This window comes from Lissotriton helveticus, chromosome 9 (assembly GCF_964261635.1).
Source record: "Lissotriton helveticus chromosome 9, aLisHel1.1, whole genome shotgun sequence".
NCBI classification, from domain to species: Eukaryota; Metazoa; Chordata; class Amphibia; order Caudata; family Salamandridae; genus Lissotriton; species Lissotriton helveticus.
The window spans coordinates 325615188-325633055 of NC_136070.1; the positions used below are offsets into that span (position 1 = coordinate 325615188).

A 17868-nucleotide genomic window follows, 5' to 3' on the forward strand; every position below is an offset into this window, starting at 1 on the left:
CCCAGCCGGCGCCCGTCTCGGCCGCCTCCCTCTGCTGGAAGCGCTGCACGGGCTGCGGGGGCAAGATCGCCGACCGCTTCCTGCTCTACGCCATGGACGGCTACTGGCACAGCCGCTGCCTCAAGTGCTCCTGCTGCCAGGCCCAGCTGGGCGACATCGGCACCTCCTGCTACACCAAGAGCGGCATGATCCTCTGCAGGAACGACTACATCAGGTGAGGAGCGCGGGCCGAGGGAGGGGGGCACCGAGGGAAGGGACCGAGTGGGGCACCGGGGGAGGGACCGCTGCTGACCAGCGCCAGGCCTGCAGGACACTGGCAGCTCCCTGTGTGTGTGTGTGTGTGTGTGTGTTACTGACCGCTTCAGAGGGGCTACGCTAGCGCCTACAGCAGTCTGCAGGTGTATTACTGACAGCTTCAAAGGACTCACACTAGCGCCTACAAGCAGTCTGCAGGCCTGTGTGACACTGGCAGCTCCGTGTGTGTATGTGTATTACTTACAGCTTCAAAGGGGTTTACACTAGCGCCTGCCTGCAGGCATATTACTGACTGCTTTAGAGTATTTACACTAGCGCTTACCAGCAGTCTGCAGGTGTATTACTGACAGCTTCAAAGGGCTTACACTAGCGCCTAACAGGGTGTATTACTGACAGCTTCAAAGGGATCACACTAGCGTCCACCAGCAGTCTGCAGGTGTGTTAATGACAGATCAGAGGGTTTACACTAGCGCCTACAGCAGTCTGCAGGTGTATTACTGACCGCTTGAGAGGGCTTACACTAGCGCCTACTAACATGCTCCAGGTATATTACAGACACCTTCAAAGGGTTTACAGCAGCCCCAGCCAACAGGCTACAGGTATATTACTGACAGCTTCGAGGGGTTTTCACAAGCGCCTATAAGCAGTCTATCGGTATATTACTAACAGCCTTAGAGTGTTTACATGAGCACCTACCAACAGGCTCCAGTCTGCAGGTATGTTACTGACGGCTTTAGAGGGTTTACACTATCGCCTACCAACAGGCTCCTGGTATATTACAGATGGTAAACATCCATTATCGTTTTGACCGCGTTGTAACGTCACATATTAATTACAGACACCGTAAAATGGTTTACTGCAGCCCCTGCCAGCCAGGCTCCAGGTATATTACTGACGGCTTCAGATGGTTTACATTAGCGCCTATTACTGACGTTTCGATGGTTTACACTACCTCCTTCCAACAGGCTCCAGGTATGTTACTGACCGCTTCAGATGGTTTACACTAGCGCCTATCAACAGGCTCCAGGTATATTACTGACGGCTTCAAATGGTTTACACTAGCGCCTATTACTGACGTTTCGATGGTTTACACTAGCTCCTTCCAACAGGCTCCAGGTATGTTACTGACCGCTTCAGATGGTTTACACTAGCACCTATCAACAGGCTCCAGGTATATTACTGACGGCTTCAGATGGTTTACACTAGCGCATATTACTGACAGCTTCAGATGGTTTACACTAGCGCCTTCCAACAGGCTCCAGGTATATTACTGACTGTTTCAGATGGTTTACACTAGCGCCTATTACTGACGTTTCGATGGTTTACACTAGCTCCTTCCAACAGGCTCCAGGTATGTTACTGACCGCTTCAGATGGTTTACACTAGCGCCTATCAACAGGCTCCAGGTATGTTACTGACGGCTTCAGATGGTTTACACTAGCGCCTATTACTGACAGCTTCAGATGGTTTACACTAGCGCCTATTACTGACAGCTTCAGATGGTTTACACTAGCGCCTACCAACAGGCTCCAGGTATATTACTGACTGTTTCAGATGGTTTACACTAGCGCCTATTACTGACAGCTTCAGATGGTTTACACTAGCTCCTTCCAACAGGCTCCAGGTATGTTACTGACTGCTTCAGATGGTTTAGACTAGCGCCTATTACTGACAGCTTCAGATGGTTTACACTAGCGCTTATTACTGACAGCTTCAGATGGTTTACACTAGCGCCTACCAACAGGCTCCAGGTATATTACTGACTGCTTCAGATGGTTTACACTAGCGCCTATTACTGACCGCTTCAGATGGTTTACACTAGCTCCTTCCAACAGGCTCCAGGTATGTTACTGACTGCTTCAGATGGTTTAGACTAGCGCCTATTACTGACAGCTTCAGATGGTTTAGACTAGCGCCTACCAACAGGCTCCAGGTATATTACTGACAGCTTCAGATGATTTACAGCAGCCCCTAGCAACAGGCTCCAGGTTAGTGGTCGAAGTGCATTAAAAATGTATGGCAACTGTGAACCTCACTGCAATAGGGGATGAGTCAGTTAGTGTGAGGGCGGCCAATGGCAGGGTTGAAAAGAACCCCATATCATATCATTATATCGTTGGTCTCACTTTCCATTAATTGCACATAGAATAACACACAGATCTTAAATGGAAAAATAAACACAAGTTGAATTAATTCGTCGTAATTGCACTTTTTTACATGACCAAACCTCTATTGGTTAATGCATCACTGTAGATGTCTTTGTGACCAGAGAGGCACAGAACTGAGTCCTGGTTGGTGCAGTGGGAAAAGTTGACTTGTATATTTTAGGGCTAGAGAGTGCCAGCCAATGACAGAAAAACTCTGTAAATATGTATTCAATGTTTAAAACTTTTATTACACACAATATAAGATCGACTGCCTCAAAATGAGAAAAAAGATTTAGTTTGAAAAAAAAAGATTTTTGAAGATATAGATTTGTCATTCACAACCAGACTGAATCTAGTGCAAATATTCTTGTATATCTGTCCAGTAAAAGCAGGTACTCAAGAACTCCTACCATTACTTTTCCTCTCAAAACGAGTAAATCATTATAATCCTGAAGCTTCAACTGATTCCATCAATTAAAGTCAATTCTGGCTTCCAAGTAGCGTTCATGTTTACAAATTAAAGAATTGCACAGGTTTACATTTCTTTTAAGGAGCAGGCTTCCTAGCAAAAAGGCTTGCTTCTTCTCTAACTCTCTGTCCCTCCCTCACTTTCAGCCGAGGCAGCTCAACTTTTAGAATGAACTGTTCCTGTGTGGTGGTCTGTTAACAAAAAAAGGAGATCAGTTTTTATAAAATTTGGCATTTTTACTTACTGCTTCAGAGGTCATAGCATCCTCTACCAACAGGCTTCAAGTATATTACTAACACCATGAGTGGATGAGATGAGATTGATTATTAGCCTGAAAGTGTTAAAAGTACTGTTGATGGCTTCGCACATTCAGGGTTTTAGCTATTAATCTGCACATATGGAAAGTTTGAGACCACTATCTAGGAAATGAAAGGGTAAAATGAATACTCAATAGAAGTATTTTTGTATCATGCCTTGCTCCGCCTCTAACCCCGCCCACTAGCCACGCCCCTAGCTCAATTTAATGAGTACCTGCACTTATTTTTTCCCATTTAAAGCACTGATCGTCGGTCAGAATGCAATGCCACTCCTCCTGCCTCACGTATTCCACCCTCGCTGTTTTCAAAACCAACACATAAATAAAAAGTTTGTCATTCACAATGCCAATAGCTCAAACATTTCCAAAGGCGAAACCGTTGCATTGTAAATGCTTGTTTTTAGTTTAAAATAGATAACAACAGATTTGCTGAGAGTGAACATTTCAAAGCTACTCAGACTTTGTTCAGGGTGCCAGAGAAACCACACCTACGTGTGGACAATAAAAGTGACCATTCACAGATGCCGAAAAACTCAATGCTGGAGACCTAAAGGCAGGGGGGGGGCTTTCTCCTGCAGCATCCCACTTAGGAAGCCATGCAGGCCGCTACTGTGACTGGCCCATATTCCTGGAGAGATACTGATCAGCAATTATACAGCACTTTGGAGGGCTCACCTACAAGCAAGAATAAAATGGGCCCGTTCTAGACAAAGTATAGAAGACACATACACCATAATTGGGGTCCCAGGGGCCAATCATTGTTCTTGGCCCTGGTGCAACCGCACTTTCATCATAATTGTCAGCTTCGCCCCCTGCAGCCACAGTAAGTGTTTAGCAAGGCCATAAATTGATGGCGCGGTCCCTGCTGCTCTCTCAGCACAGCAGCTTTTGGAGGTGGAAATGAGGAATAACGTCGCACTGTCCTTGCTTTGGGCCACGGGCCCGCATATTCCGTTGCACCTCGAACAGGAGGATTTGTTGCAGTACGGCACGAAGGTGTGCTAATTATGCATGTTTTACATTCCTTTTCCTGCACATGGGTGTTTCTTGTCTAGCTGCACACCCGCTTGATACTCAGGTTGGTAGTCCCCAAAAAACAAGGAGAAAACTGAGCTGCAAACACACATTTTCAATCCCTCCTCTAAATAAGCGCAAAAGCACAGTTGAGTCCGGGCATCTCTGAGGATAAGATAAATATTGTACTTAAAACGAAGGGAGCAAAACCCTGCCAGCTTGCTCGAAACGTTCAGAGACAAGGGAGGGGGCCCTATCGAACATTTCTGTTGATGTCAGCAGAGATGACGTGGCTTACCAAACAACACTGCCCACGAACCATTTAGAAACGGCTGTGTACACAACTGTCATTTCGGTATTATTTATGGTACTCAATATGTTTAGTCTGGCAACACCGGTCTCTTCTGTAAGACAAGAAAGTGCTTTGCATTTTATTGCTGTCGTACTCCAGTGTATGGAGAGGGTATTTCAGAAAAAGTGATTCGGGCGGATAGCAAAGCTACTGGTCGGCCTCAAAATTCAGACCGAGCCCTCAGATGTCACTCTAAAGGACAGGAGAGGTTTGACGATTTTAGAATTCGGTCCTATTCTTTTCCTTAAAATCTACCCTTCCGCTTGGCTACGATTTCCATAGACCTCGAAGATCTTTTCGGGAATTTTCCCAATCACTTTGTCTTTGTAATTTTGTTCAGACGACTTTGCAGGGTTCCAAAATTCTGAATCTGTTCAATGGCTTGTGGATCTATTTTGATGCCACAATAGAATAGGGTGGAGGTAGTCTGCAATATTGAGTAGGAACTATTGGCATACCTTAATGTCGTAGCCAAAATATAGTACTCAAAAATGTCAGAATCCAAGGGCGCTTAGGAAAGTCTAGATTTACTATTCTTAATTCAACGTCTACATACCTTAAAGATATATATATATATATATATATATTGTCACTGTATATATGGGAAGTTAGCTACAGAAAATCTATACCTACTTAACCATCAACATTTTTGTCCTCAATATGTTCGTTATGATATTAATGTATAACAATGTTCCCTACTCACTTGTCGGGATCCACATTCAATAGGGCACAAAATGGCCCCAAGAATATTATTTGTGAATGGTATCATTAATTTAAAGTTTGTGCATGCCATGGAGGATAGAATGCAAAAAGAATCTTTGCAACTGTTTTGTTTGTGAAATTTCCTTCAGAAGTAATTGAAGGAAATTGGGCTCACTTTCCATAAAACATGTGATATGCATTAATTGTAAAACTGGGTGCGAAACACGTTTGTGGTTGATTGTATTTTTACCATGGTACCCATAAAGAGGTCATTAATATGAAGGATGCACACAGTGGCGACTCCTCAGCTATGGCAGAGGAGCGTCGCTCCACTGCTTTTAAGCGATGCGAAGTAGAAACATAAAATGATAAGAACTTTGAGCTCTGTGGGTGGGCAGGGCTGCTCTGCTTTCGGAGCAGGGGAGGAGTGGTTTGCCCACTCCTAAGTGTACATTGACTGTTTGGTCGGCACTCTCGGCCACCTAAACCAGTCATGCGAACTTTCCCCATTCTCCATGCAGGCTGCATTACAGCCTGCATAGAGAACATGCCCAGGCCCCCATTCCCTGGCTAGGCATCCAATCTGGACACGCATACCAATCACAACGCTGCACTGCAGCGTTGTGATTGGTTAGGGGAGCATGGGCGCTTACCAATCACAACACTGCATTGCAGCGTTGTGATTGGTTAGGGGAGCCTGGGTGCTTACCAATCACAACACTGCATTGCAGCGTTGTGATTGGTCAGTGGGGGTTGCTGTGTTTCCTGTTCCTCGAGTTTCAAGAAGAGATCAGGAGCAATGTAAGTTTAATTAATTTAATGTTTTTTATATTTGCCCTCAGCGTGACCCCACCACTACCCTCTGACGTGCCCTCCCCTGCGACCCCCTGCACCCGCCCCCCTCCCTCAAGCCATGCTGGTGGCCAGTGGATGCACACACACAAAACACATCATGCACACACATACTTACACATACATTCAACTGTCAGTACACATACAGAAATTGACTTTTGGGCAGCCATTGGGTGCTCTGATTAGGATAGTTTTAGGTATAATGGCTAAGATGGCTGGCCACCAAAACTGGTATCATGCCATGAATGCAAAAACCATAAAACTAGCTCCACACAGTTATTTTACCTCTCCCAACCCCTAAATCCATTTCCCACCAACACCTCCATGCACCAATCTTTGTTTGTTAGGTTTTATTTTCCCAACAAGATGTAGCTACAAAGAGCTGCCTAGACCCTTGCTTCAGTTTTTGCACTTCTTCGCCCGTTATTTTTTAATTTTACTTCATTATTGTAAAACGCGTGTTCACTGTGCTACAACAGTAAAGTAAAAAAAATAAACAAGCACTGGCACAGCCTGGAGCATTTCCCTCTAAAAGACAAAACCCATTAGCTTTGCCAATGCTTTTTCTAAGCAATCGTGCCAGCAGCTGGGAGTTTTGACCTGTATGATGACGCTGTAATCCTCTCATTTACAGTAGCAAATGATTTCAGGTGCTTTTGTGAGGCTGGGCTTCATTTTAGACAGTTTCTGTCAGATTAATTGGTGCAAGGGGTAAAGATGATCTCAGGGAATCAACCCACTTGGGAGGTTTTGTGCTATGAAGGGAGGTGAAACATCAAACACACAATGAATGCACTGGATGGCTGAGAATTCTTGTGTCACATTATAAAACAAAGAAATGTTTCTCATCCAATAATAAAAAAAATGTTTCTGGAGAAATTAAATCACTTCACATACAGATGCTGTTTTCCCCACCTCTCATTGACGTCTATATATTTGTGATCTTAAAGACAGTTGCCTATTAGGACACATTTCATAACATCCAAACTACAGTAAATCTACTGTGCTGGGCGGTGTGCAGATTTCAGACGAATGCAACAGTAAATGATTGATAAGGACTGCTACACCTGCATTTAGCCTCCTCGTCTTTAGGCCAGCCCACCTCATACTTTTCCCTAAGTGGGAAGAGCTCAATAAAACGTAAATGACAGCCAATGCCAAAGAAAATCAACATTTAGTTAGAATGTGTGTATTTACTACTCCTCAGACCTGCAACCATTCCAGTCTGCTTACTCCTGCACAATACTCATAGTTCATTCGATAGAAAAGCCGTCAATTGGGTTTTTCTTCATGAGGTTGTTGCTGTGCTCCTCCTCGCATGGGAAGGGAATGGGCCCATGCATATATAACCTGGGTTACATATATTTCATTGTAAAATTATAAATCCACTCATATTCTGCTTTGCGGTATTCTGAAGGTAGGCATTCAATAGTTTACTTGTATTTGATTGTAAAACTAATACTTAAAATCAACATTTTCATTACATTTTTAATTTACTTGCCATTTTTATATAGTGTCCCTAAAGCGTCAAGTTAATCAAGTGACCTGGCTTAGTTATTGCAGCCTTCAAGAACTGCATCAGTTTCAACACTATCTAAATTTCACATCCCTTCCAGCAACTCCAAAGGTAGGATATTAACTCATGACTAAATGTAGACATGTAAAACTGCCTAACACCCCCATAGAGGTGCTCACACTAGGGAATGCCACAACTCCCTACCTTATAACTAACACTGCTAGACAGTTTTGTCCTCTCTTTCGCCTATCAACTGCTCACCTGCTACAAAGTCACCAAATCCAATAGTTGTCAGAGTTACAACCACATAGTAGATGGAGTCCAACGCCGTCCAGTCTTCAATGTGCTTGAAGATGAATGCCGGAATGGTCACAAACAGCACACAGCCCGCCAAGATGAAGAGGATGGTGGAAATCACCCGGATCTTGGTCTGGCTCACCTGCTTCTTCTGGAAAAAAAGAATAGGAACTCAGACTTCTGTGTTTTTCTTTACATGAAACTTTTCATTCATGGTCATTACCATTGAAAGCCAGCAAGCTGAATGCTCCTACTATTATGAACTTAACCTTGCACATCCACAGTGGTCTATGGTAATAAAGATGATCTTGAAATCTACCACTGCAAGGGGGCGAGTTTATGGATCGCATATATATATATATATATATATATATATATATATATATATATATACACACATATATATATATATATATATATATATATATATATATATCATAATATCATAATATATATTTATATATTGCTGCCAACAATACCTTTGTTGTGTCCGTGATTGTAGGGTGCTAAGAAACGCAAACAGCCGTGTGGTGGATTTAGAGGCTGCCTGCCTCGTCACGGACCGCTGTCTTGGAGTGGCCAGGGAAAGGCGTAGCAAGCGTTTCTCGCTTGCGTTTGGATGTATATATATATATATATATATATATATATATATATATATATATATATATATATATATATATATATATATATATATATATATATATATATATATATATGTATATATACATATATATATACATATATATATATATATATATATATATATATATATATATATATATATATATCTCTTATGGTCACTTATTTATGCATGTATTTGTTTCCTTGCCTTGCATTGAGCAGTATCTCCAAACACACGAAGATGAAAGACGGAACTGTACTGTTGTGCGAGTGTCACGTTTGAGGGGACCTTTAGGACAGTGCAGATTCACGACTGTTTCTTGTGCTGAACAATCATTGACAACAACAATATGTTTGCCATCCCCTGGAACATTTTACAAAAACAAAAGCATTGCTGTGTAGAATGTTTATCCTCTCTCCAGACACAATAAAAATATTTGCACATCTCTGCTGGGACTTCTTTAATCACTAATTTAGCTTGAAAAAAAAGTACAAAAACAGGCAAGCCCCTGTTCAGTGAGCTGGTTATGTTGAGGTCAACCATATGAGCAAAACCAGGACGATGTTGCATTGACTACTGTACCTGTGCTTGACCCTAATATGGCCCGCACACTGGACACAAGCCTCTTTTGGGCGGTGGGTACCACTTTGGCATTACCCACTGTCACTAATCAAAACATTACAACGCAAGAAATGAATAAAAAAACGTATTTGACAGCTCACAGTATGTAAGGATAAGCGCTACAGACTTTTAAAGTTTGAACCCAAAAAAATATTTCATTTAAGTAAGGTAGAGTAAGCAAATCTCAATACCAATATAAAATATGCTTTGGTAGTCTTTGAGTAAAATAGTCGTCAGAGATTAAGAACTAATCATCACATACATTTATGTTAATGTTGTTGAAAACAAGTGAAAGCCTCTATTTAATTGCGAGAGGTAGCAGAGAACTTAGACTAGCCAATCTTTTGTTCCATGGTAACAAGCTCTACTTTGAAGTAAGAGTGAAGCCGCCATTTTGTGGTCTTTGTTATGATGATCCAATTGTTTTAACCTTTCAAAGAAATAAGGGCCAGCTCAGCAATCCATTTAAATTAAAAGTGAATTGGTTTATAGGGTTGTTTTTCCAAGATTACACTTGGCCAAACAATGGCAATTATGAAGTTATCTGCCGAAAAACTTATTGTGTACAGGCCATACTATCCCTCAGAAAAAGAAGCAAGTAACCCTTGTAAACATGAAAACATTAAGGGGGCCATTAGGATGGCGGTATCGGGAAACGGGACCGCCCGCCTCGAGGGCGGGGGTCCCGAAATGTGCATTAGGATGCGCCCACCACACAGGCGGGCGCATCCTGTATTGTTGCCATTGCGGCGGGCGGAGCAGTAATCTCCGCCCGCCACCTTGTTAAACGTGCATGTTGTGCATTTCTAAGTGCAACATGACAGGCACCGCGCGGTGCCTGCCATGATGCACTTTGAAATGCGGGGGGGTACCATAGGTACCCCCCATGTGCAACCCCCCAAGCCAGTGACTCCCAGGGGGCCCGCAATGGGCCCCCGCAGGGAGTCTCCGCATGCCTTTCCGTGGCGGCATTGCCGCCACGGAAATGCATTGGTGTAAGCCCATTGTAATATGGCGGGCGGTGTCTAACAGACACCGCCACCATGTTACTCGTTTTCCGCCCCGCCCGCCAGGCGACCGGGGCGGTAAACATGCGGGCGGTGTTTCTCACCGCCGCGGTCCACCCCGCCATACTAATATGGCGGGGGGGATTTGGGCTGTGGATGTCGGGCGGATTTCCTCCGCCAGGCTGGCGGTAGCCACCGCCAGCCTGGCGGAGGAAATCCGCCCGACATCCTAATGGACCCCTAAATGTTCAGTTCACTTAAGAAGATAGCACTTCCTAAGTTTAAACAAATCCTGCGGTTGGGTGAGATTAGATGAAGGAATCTATTACAGTGATGTGAAATACTCCTGACTTCATAATTGGAATTCTTTGGTTTGAATACCAGCTTCCAATTTAGTTACAGTTTGCCAAGCTGAATAAAACACTTAATGCACCTGTTCCATTAGCTCCCTTTACGATGTGAGCTCTGCAAGAAAATATTTTAATTTATACTGAGACAATATGAACCTTTCAATTTAATTTCATCCTTATTTTGTCCCTCTTCCTCGAAACGACCTACACAGCTCTGAAGCAATCTGCTTTCCATTACAATGCGCCAGACTAGAAGTGGAATAAAGGGACAACGGCACATACATTTGAATCCACTTCACTTGAAATAACTTTGCTCTGGGAATTAACAGGTGGGAGTTCAATTAAGCAGCACCTGCTCTTTGCTGCCCCCACCAAACCCCCTCCACCACCCACACACACACAGACAGTGCATCAGAATGTCTGAAATAAAGGGGAAAGCAGATACATGCAAAGCTTTAAAAAAAGAGATAGGGGAAAGGGGAAATGTCTTCCGAACAGACAACAAAGGGAAAAAAGGAGAGGGAGGGAGAAGGGGCAAGAAGAATGTAGCCAGAGGGAGATAGAGTGGAAGGTGGAGGAGGAGAGCGTTATTGAATAGAAAAAAGGATACGTAAAGGGGGGGGGGGGTTATAAAAAAAAGAGCGGAGAAAGAGCCAGAGAAATTAGAGTGAGATGGGGAAACAATATGGAGTAGATGAAATGTTACAGAAAGAGGCGGAGAAATACTAGGGCTCGAATAAGAATAATCTATAATCACATAGGGAAAACAAGGTAGGGGCGAGGGACAGATTGAAAAGAGTAGTGCCATGGAAGGGGCCAAGCAGAGGAGACAAAAGGCCATAGAATTAATAAGTAGAAATAGAGAGGACGGGAAAGTGCAGAGAGAAGGGAGGAGTTTCAGGATGAATGAAACAGAAAAATAGAGTGGTTGACATGAAAATGCTGAGAATGAGAGACAGTCACAGGGACGCAACACATTTAGAGACAACCTGACTGACGCATGAATAGACAACAGGGCCATACAGATACATACATACAGACATGAAATACAAACATCCCTGACTAGGGACGTTGATTATCCTTTGTAGGCTAGCCCGTGTTACCAACCAGCAGTGGATGGTTCCTCTCTTTGCACGGCCAACCTAACCATCCAATGTGGGACTTTGGCTGTCCTGACCGGAGATTGGCATCAAAGACTGCCCTATGGCCATGCCTTCCAGCCTAGCCACTCTGGGAGTCCCCGATGGACCAACCCATATATAGAGACAAGTTGGTTTCTCATTTTTGTTGATGGAACTCAAAAGAACCATGTTTGGTTCAGCGAGAACTCAAGTCCATGCTGTTTGAATGAACAGATCACCTCACAGCAGCTATCAACGCCAGCGCCTTCAGACCCTCACAGGTGATTTGCAGCACTTTATAAAAACATGATTGATTGATGTTTTGTTGTTGTTTTTTAGGGGGAATGTTGTGATGTTGTGTTTTTTTGCATGAGTTACTGTTTTCTAACTATTGTGGCAAATGGATACTTTTCACATTTTTTTTGTCTTTACTGTTTTTCTGGAAATGTTCACCATATGTCATTCCTAATGCTGGGACTCTGCTCCCCACAGCAGATGGATGTTCGTCTTGCACCACATGCAATACAGAGTCGAAATGTTCAGACGGGGATATTGTTTCTCCTGTAACACCTCTTATGGCACTGCCTATTGAATTTTTGTTTTCTCGCCTCCAGTATGCTTTTTCGTCTGATCCTGCAGGAATCTGCCATACTCCCTCTTGTCCTTTGACTTCAAGTATTGCTTCATTGTAGTGCCAAACAAGACTCCACTCTGTCCCCACTCAGCTTCTGCTCTCAGAGCTTGAAGGTAATCAAACTGGCATTCTACTTTTTATTGCCTAGGGGATGGCTAAATAACTGACTGTCCCTTTACCTCTTCACTCTTCCCAGGGCATTGGACTAATTATTCATCCTCCTATAGTGCAGCAGAGGAAGGTCCTGTACTATCCTGGGATTTCTCCTTCCCATGTCTATACCATTTATTCTGCAAATTGAGCAGTGAGTATTAGTACATCTGCTCAGGTCTCCTGCTCCTCAAAAAATGGTGGATGCTTCTTCCTTTGTCAATAAAAAGGCATGTTTTGTGGTGGATTGTTAGCTGAACTTTCAACCAATGATTTCAGAGTCTGCTGGCTCACTCTAGAGACCAAGGACACAGTGCAACACAAAAATAGCTGAGTTCACTATATTCGCACCCCCCTCCCAGGATTGATTCTGATGTTAGTCCACATCTAAGTGGACATTTTTATGAGAAGGATTTTAACTTTTTAAAATGTTAATGTCATCAAAAGGTGTCAATGGTCTGCAAACTAAGTTTTTTGAGTCTGGGGACTCGCCACATCAAAAATGATGCCCCAACTCTAGGGCCTCTGTACCAAAACTGCTGACAATGAAAAGCCTCAACGTTGGTCCAATGGTATCATAGTCCGTGGTGATATAAAAATGGGTGCTAATTTGTTTGTGGCATGCCCACAGCCTCATAAAATAGACAGCAGATTCCAGGGACATGGAAAAGCTTTATTCTTTTTGATTTAATCTTTGGTGGCCCTTGCGGGATCCCACCACTAAGGTTTGAGCGTTGCTTTTTTAGTACACAGGAACCGTGCCTCTTGTCACCAAGAAAAATCTTAATTTGCGACCAGCCAACCAGAGATTGAAGGGTCTTGAACCTAAAACGGGTGTTGATAGTAGAAAGCCCCCTCATTCAAGGGAGGTATTAACTTTTTTAATTTTTGTGTTGCGAAGATTGCGCTTGGACGAAAACTGCCAAGATATAAGTATGCATTAACCCTTTCATGACTATCCAACTTCTTTTTGTAATGCAAATATCTCAAATACTGCTAAACTGAATTATAGTAAATCAAGAAAAGCACACTTTCTAAGTAACGCTCTACTGTCGTGACAAATTTGGTGTTGGTCTGTCTTTGGGGTCCCAAGCTATTGCCACATCAAAAAATGCCTTTTTGATGATAAACGTATATATCTTTTATTACTAATATTTTTGTTTAGTAATAACATACACAGGCCACTTTGTGACACAACATCTGAATTTCTAATGTGCTTATACGTGTGTATTTCTTACAACTTATGCTTATGAACACCTGAATAAACTCGAGCTATCACTTCACCAATATTTCAAGCTCTGTCTATTCACTAAATTTATTTTGCTAATTGCAAAACAGTATAATTATTCCTAGTTTTAGTAGTTAGCTGTAGAGGAGAATTCATTGCTGATGGGACACTTCTAAGAAGGAAGAAGCTATATGCCCGTGGACGCGAAGCATTGACAAAGCGAGGGCTGAACACACCCAAGGGAGTTAAAGTATGACGAGGATTGGATACATTTTCTCAGGTTAACAGACGGTGAGATTTTGGTAGGGTGTTTTTAATTTATTTTCTATTTTTATAATATTAATCAATTTTTGCATCCAGTTTATTAATTAGTTAGCAATGTTAATGTTCTACTAATATTTCCAATAGGTTAGCGAACATTAAAGAATTGTAATACACCTTTGTTGTGCGTGCTCATTCCTGAACCAAGAGGGTGGGTCAAATCTAATTCAATCCTGCTATGGTCTCTGACAGGTGTGAGGCAGCCTCTGCACTAGCCCTTCCTCACAAAATAGCCCAAAATAGCCCTTAGGCGGGCCGTTGATGCCCCTGTCTGTCTTCCCTGCTCCTCAGACCCACAGACTATCTCAGTGGGTCTAGCAGCCATGGAGAATCTACAGGCTGAACCACATTTCTTGGTGGGCATTACTTGTTCATAATATCATCCCACAGAGTAGGGTTGAATGGTGCTTTAGATGCACCTCCCCAAAGAATAATGCTGATATACAAAGTATATTTCCACACATATTAGAACATTATGGAATGTTGAGAGCTCCACTGGAGTAGCTCTGGGCTTAAAATGGAACTATGTCTCTTTACTACGAATGCGCTTTTCATGCATTCCATTACAACGACCGCTTTGTTTCAAAGCGAACCATTACATCGCAAGTCTTTGCAAAGACTTACTGTAGAGGGCGCGCTGGACTTAGGAATACTATTATTTACTATTCCTACTCCAGTTTGTGCAACAGCAGGGAAGGTGTTGGATTGTAAATCCAACACCAGTGCGCCCCATACAGCAAGTTGTTGAAACGACTTGCGATGTAATGGAATGCATTGTAGCGCATTCAAAGTAAACATTGTCTCCCTTATAATGGCTTGTATGAGCCCCAAACTCTAACATTCCAATATTTGTCTTTATGTTTCTCCTTTTTTAATTTAGAACATTCTACCCTTAGTGAGTGGAATGTTTCTAATAGCGTTATAGCCCTTCTGCCTCAGGCTATACCGGTTGTTAATGGCTCTCTCCCTTGTTATATGCCCTCTCCTTTGGCTCGGGCCTATTACTCGGGATCCCGGCTTGTAACAACCGGTAGAGTCCTCGGCAGTGGGCTATTAGGTTATATTAGAACATTGAAATGTTGAGAGCTCCATTGATGACAATGGATTTCCTCTGGGCTTATAATAGCTGGTATAAGCCTGGAGCTCCAACATTCCAATGTTTGTCTTCATGTTTCTCCCTTTTTAATTTACAACATTCTACTGTTATTGGGTGGAATGTTCGATTAGCTTTACAGCCCTTCTGCCTCAGGATATACTGTTTGTTAAAGTCCTTCTCCCTCTAGCCGCAACTCAAGTTCAGGGCCATTAGTAACTGGTGTATTCCTCTTGGCGTACTACAAGGTTTTATGATACTGCAGAGAAGTGAATTGCTAGAAACTTCAAATGAAAATTCTTTCAGCAGAATGCAGGCAAAATGTTATTTGAACTAGCTGTACATTAATGATAACATACCATAAAAAACTGAAATATTAATTTGGCTGCAGATTTTTAAACTTCTTTGGGGTCAAATAGATAACTACCATGTAATGAATGTTTCAGTTAGATGAAGGGCACACAAGATGCATAATTAATGTCAACAAGTGCAAATAGCTGCTCAACAGTTGCCTCCCAACCTTTCAATAAGAACCTGCGGCAGGAAGGACCAATCTAAGGCTCATTGAATTTAAATCTCAGCACGCATCCTTAATCTACTTATATTAGCCTAAAAATTACCCTTCATTTGATGATCAACCTCATGCCTTCTATTATCGTTGCGATAGGACACACCAAAAGGTAAACAGCCTAAACAGTACTGTACTGTTGTTGTTATTGTTGTTATTTTTATTAATATTAACTCCTTAACCGCAGGGCAAATTTCTCCGCGGTGCGGGAGTTCTAAAGAGTGGGCGGGGCTGCGTCGGCGAGCACGTAACGGGTTAAGTATTATTATCATTATTACCTTACATAATGGAACTCATTTGTTTGCCTTCAAAGGAACAAAGTTTGCACCCGCTCAGTTAAGGTAAGAGCTGGTGCGCTTGATATCATGTACATATCTGTGCAGCAGGTGATCAACCCACAGAGCTAGATTGTTGACCAGATAGGGTAGACTCAGCCTGAAACTGCTATGGAGTCTATCACACAGTCCGAGACATCTGTATATGTTGCCCAAGAAGCAAGCTCCACCAGGCAAGAGAATAGGAGCCTTTAGTCCTGGTTACCAGTAGGCTGATAAAAATCACATCCAATAAAAACCCAACAAAAAAACAAAACACCTAGGTGTTCAGAATTTAACTCATTCAATAATTATTGGCTATTACATTTTTAGTGAACAGCAAAAAATGCATATCCCAGAAAACACTGGGCCTTTTCTCCTTATTAAATGTTGGACGGCTTGACCTGTTGCAATGTAATGAGGGGTACAATCTTTAACACACCTGGTAATTAGTGAGTGCAACAAACATCACACCACTTACAATATAAATCTCTGCACAAACAACAGCCAAGCCTGAAGTTATCTGTTAAACAGACATGGAGACCATTGGCCCAAATGCAGAACCTTGGGAGAACAGTATCAAACATACCCAACCAGGGTAGCTTCTGGGCAGGCCGGCTTTATGGCAGGGCGACTGTGGAGGGGGCTCTGACTTCGGGGGAGGTCGGCTGTGTTTAGCAATAACTTATGATTGCGGAAATGAGGGGCACTTTTGCCGGGTGGTAGTGAGAAAATCAGAGGAAGTGGTCATGGGGGTAGGGCGGGGTATGAAAAATGATTGTCGCACCGAGCGCCACCAGCAATAAAGCCGGCTCTGCTCCTGGTTCCCAGGGACCACTGCCTGCCCTTAAAAAATGAAACGAAAAAATTTAAAATGTTACTTTTTTAAATGCATCCCATTTTCCTTTAAGGAAAATGGGCTGCATTAAAAAAAACGCTTTATTTAAAATCAGTCCCAGACATGGTGGTCTGCTGAGCCCAGCAAGCCAACATACCTGGGAGGGCCTGCCATTCCCAATGGGGTCACAAATTGCGAGAGGCTCATTAATATTCATGAACCTCTCAATTTGCGCCCCTATTGGGAATCTCTAACAGTGTGAAATACACTGTTGTACATTGGAAATAGTGCCTCGCAAATTGCGAGTCGCAAAAAACTTGCAATTTGCAAGGCGTTATTTCCACGGTCGGACATCTGGCCCTTAATCTTTTGTTAAAAAATGAAAAGAAATTTACTAAATCACTAATTTACTTTAATTAGAATACATGGTAAATAAGAATAAATGTCACTGCAGGTGGGATATTTAATGTTTTTTATTATAAATTGTTTAAATATATTTTAATAAATCACTTATTTAAACACATTTCATTTAATGTGAAGTCATATTTTATCTTATTAGTTTTAGGTGTAAATAAATAATAAACATTATTTTACATTCATATTTTGCGTCAAAATACTTTAATATTGTTTTAAAGTTGAATAAACTTTTTTAATGTTTCCTATACTTTACCATAAGGAGGCCTCAGTCCCTGATGAGGTGGTCTCTGCCTATGTGAAAAAGTTATGAGCGGTAATTTTACAATCGTAAATCCTGGTGACGGAGGTTCCACTGGGGTTAGGGACTTGTAAGTCTACATCTAAGAGTATGTGTATATTTACCTTTGTGACCTGGGCCCATAATTGCTTTGTTTAAAGAATGTGCTACAAAGGGCTACGGTAACATAGAGAGATTTCCCAACTTGCCAGTAACTTTGCCCAATCTTTGAAATGTCATTCCTCTTTATTACTTTTTCTGATGGACCTTGGGTTTCTTTTCTTGCTGTGCCTACGACTTGTGACCTGAGGTTGACAGGAATTTAATCACAGAGACTGGCTAGGGATCGCCCTGATCAATTACATCCATGCTCACTGTGCACAC

At 42.5% G+C, this 17868-nt stretch overlaps 1 protein-coding gene across 1 annotated transcript in view; it reads right to left on the minus strand.

Annotated features, from left to right (window-relative positions):
- KCNK10 (potassium two pore domain channel subfamily K member 10) overlaps positions 1 to 17868 on the minus strand; it is a 434219-nt gene that overhangs the window by 30391 nt on the left and 385960 nt on the right. The window contains exon 6 of the mRNA XM_078660013.1: positions 7885 to 8071. Coding sequence (XP_078516139.1) covers positions 7885 to 8071 — 187 coding nt within the window. The remainder of the gene's footprint in view (positions 1 to 7884; positions 8072 to 17868) is intronic.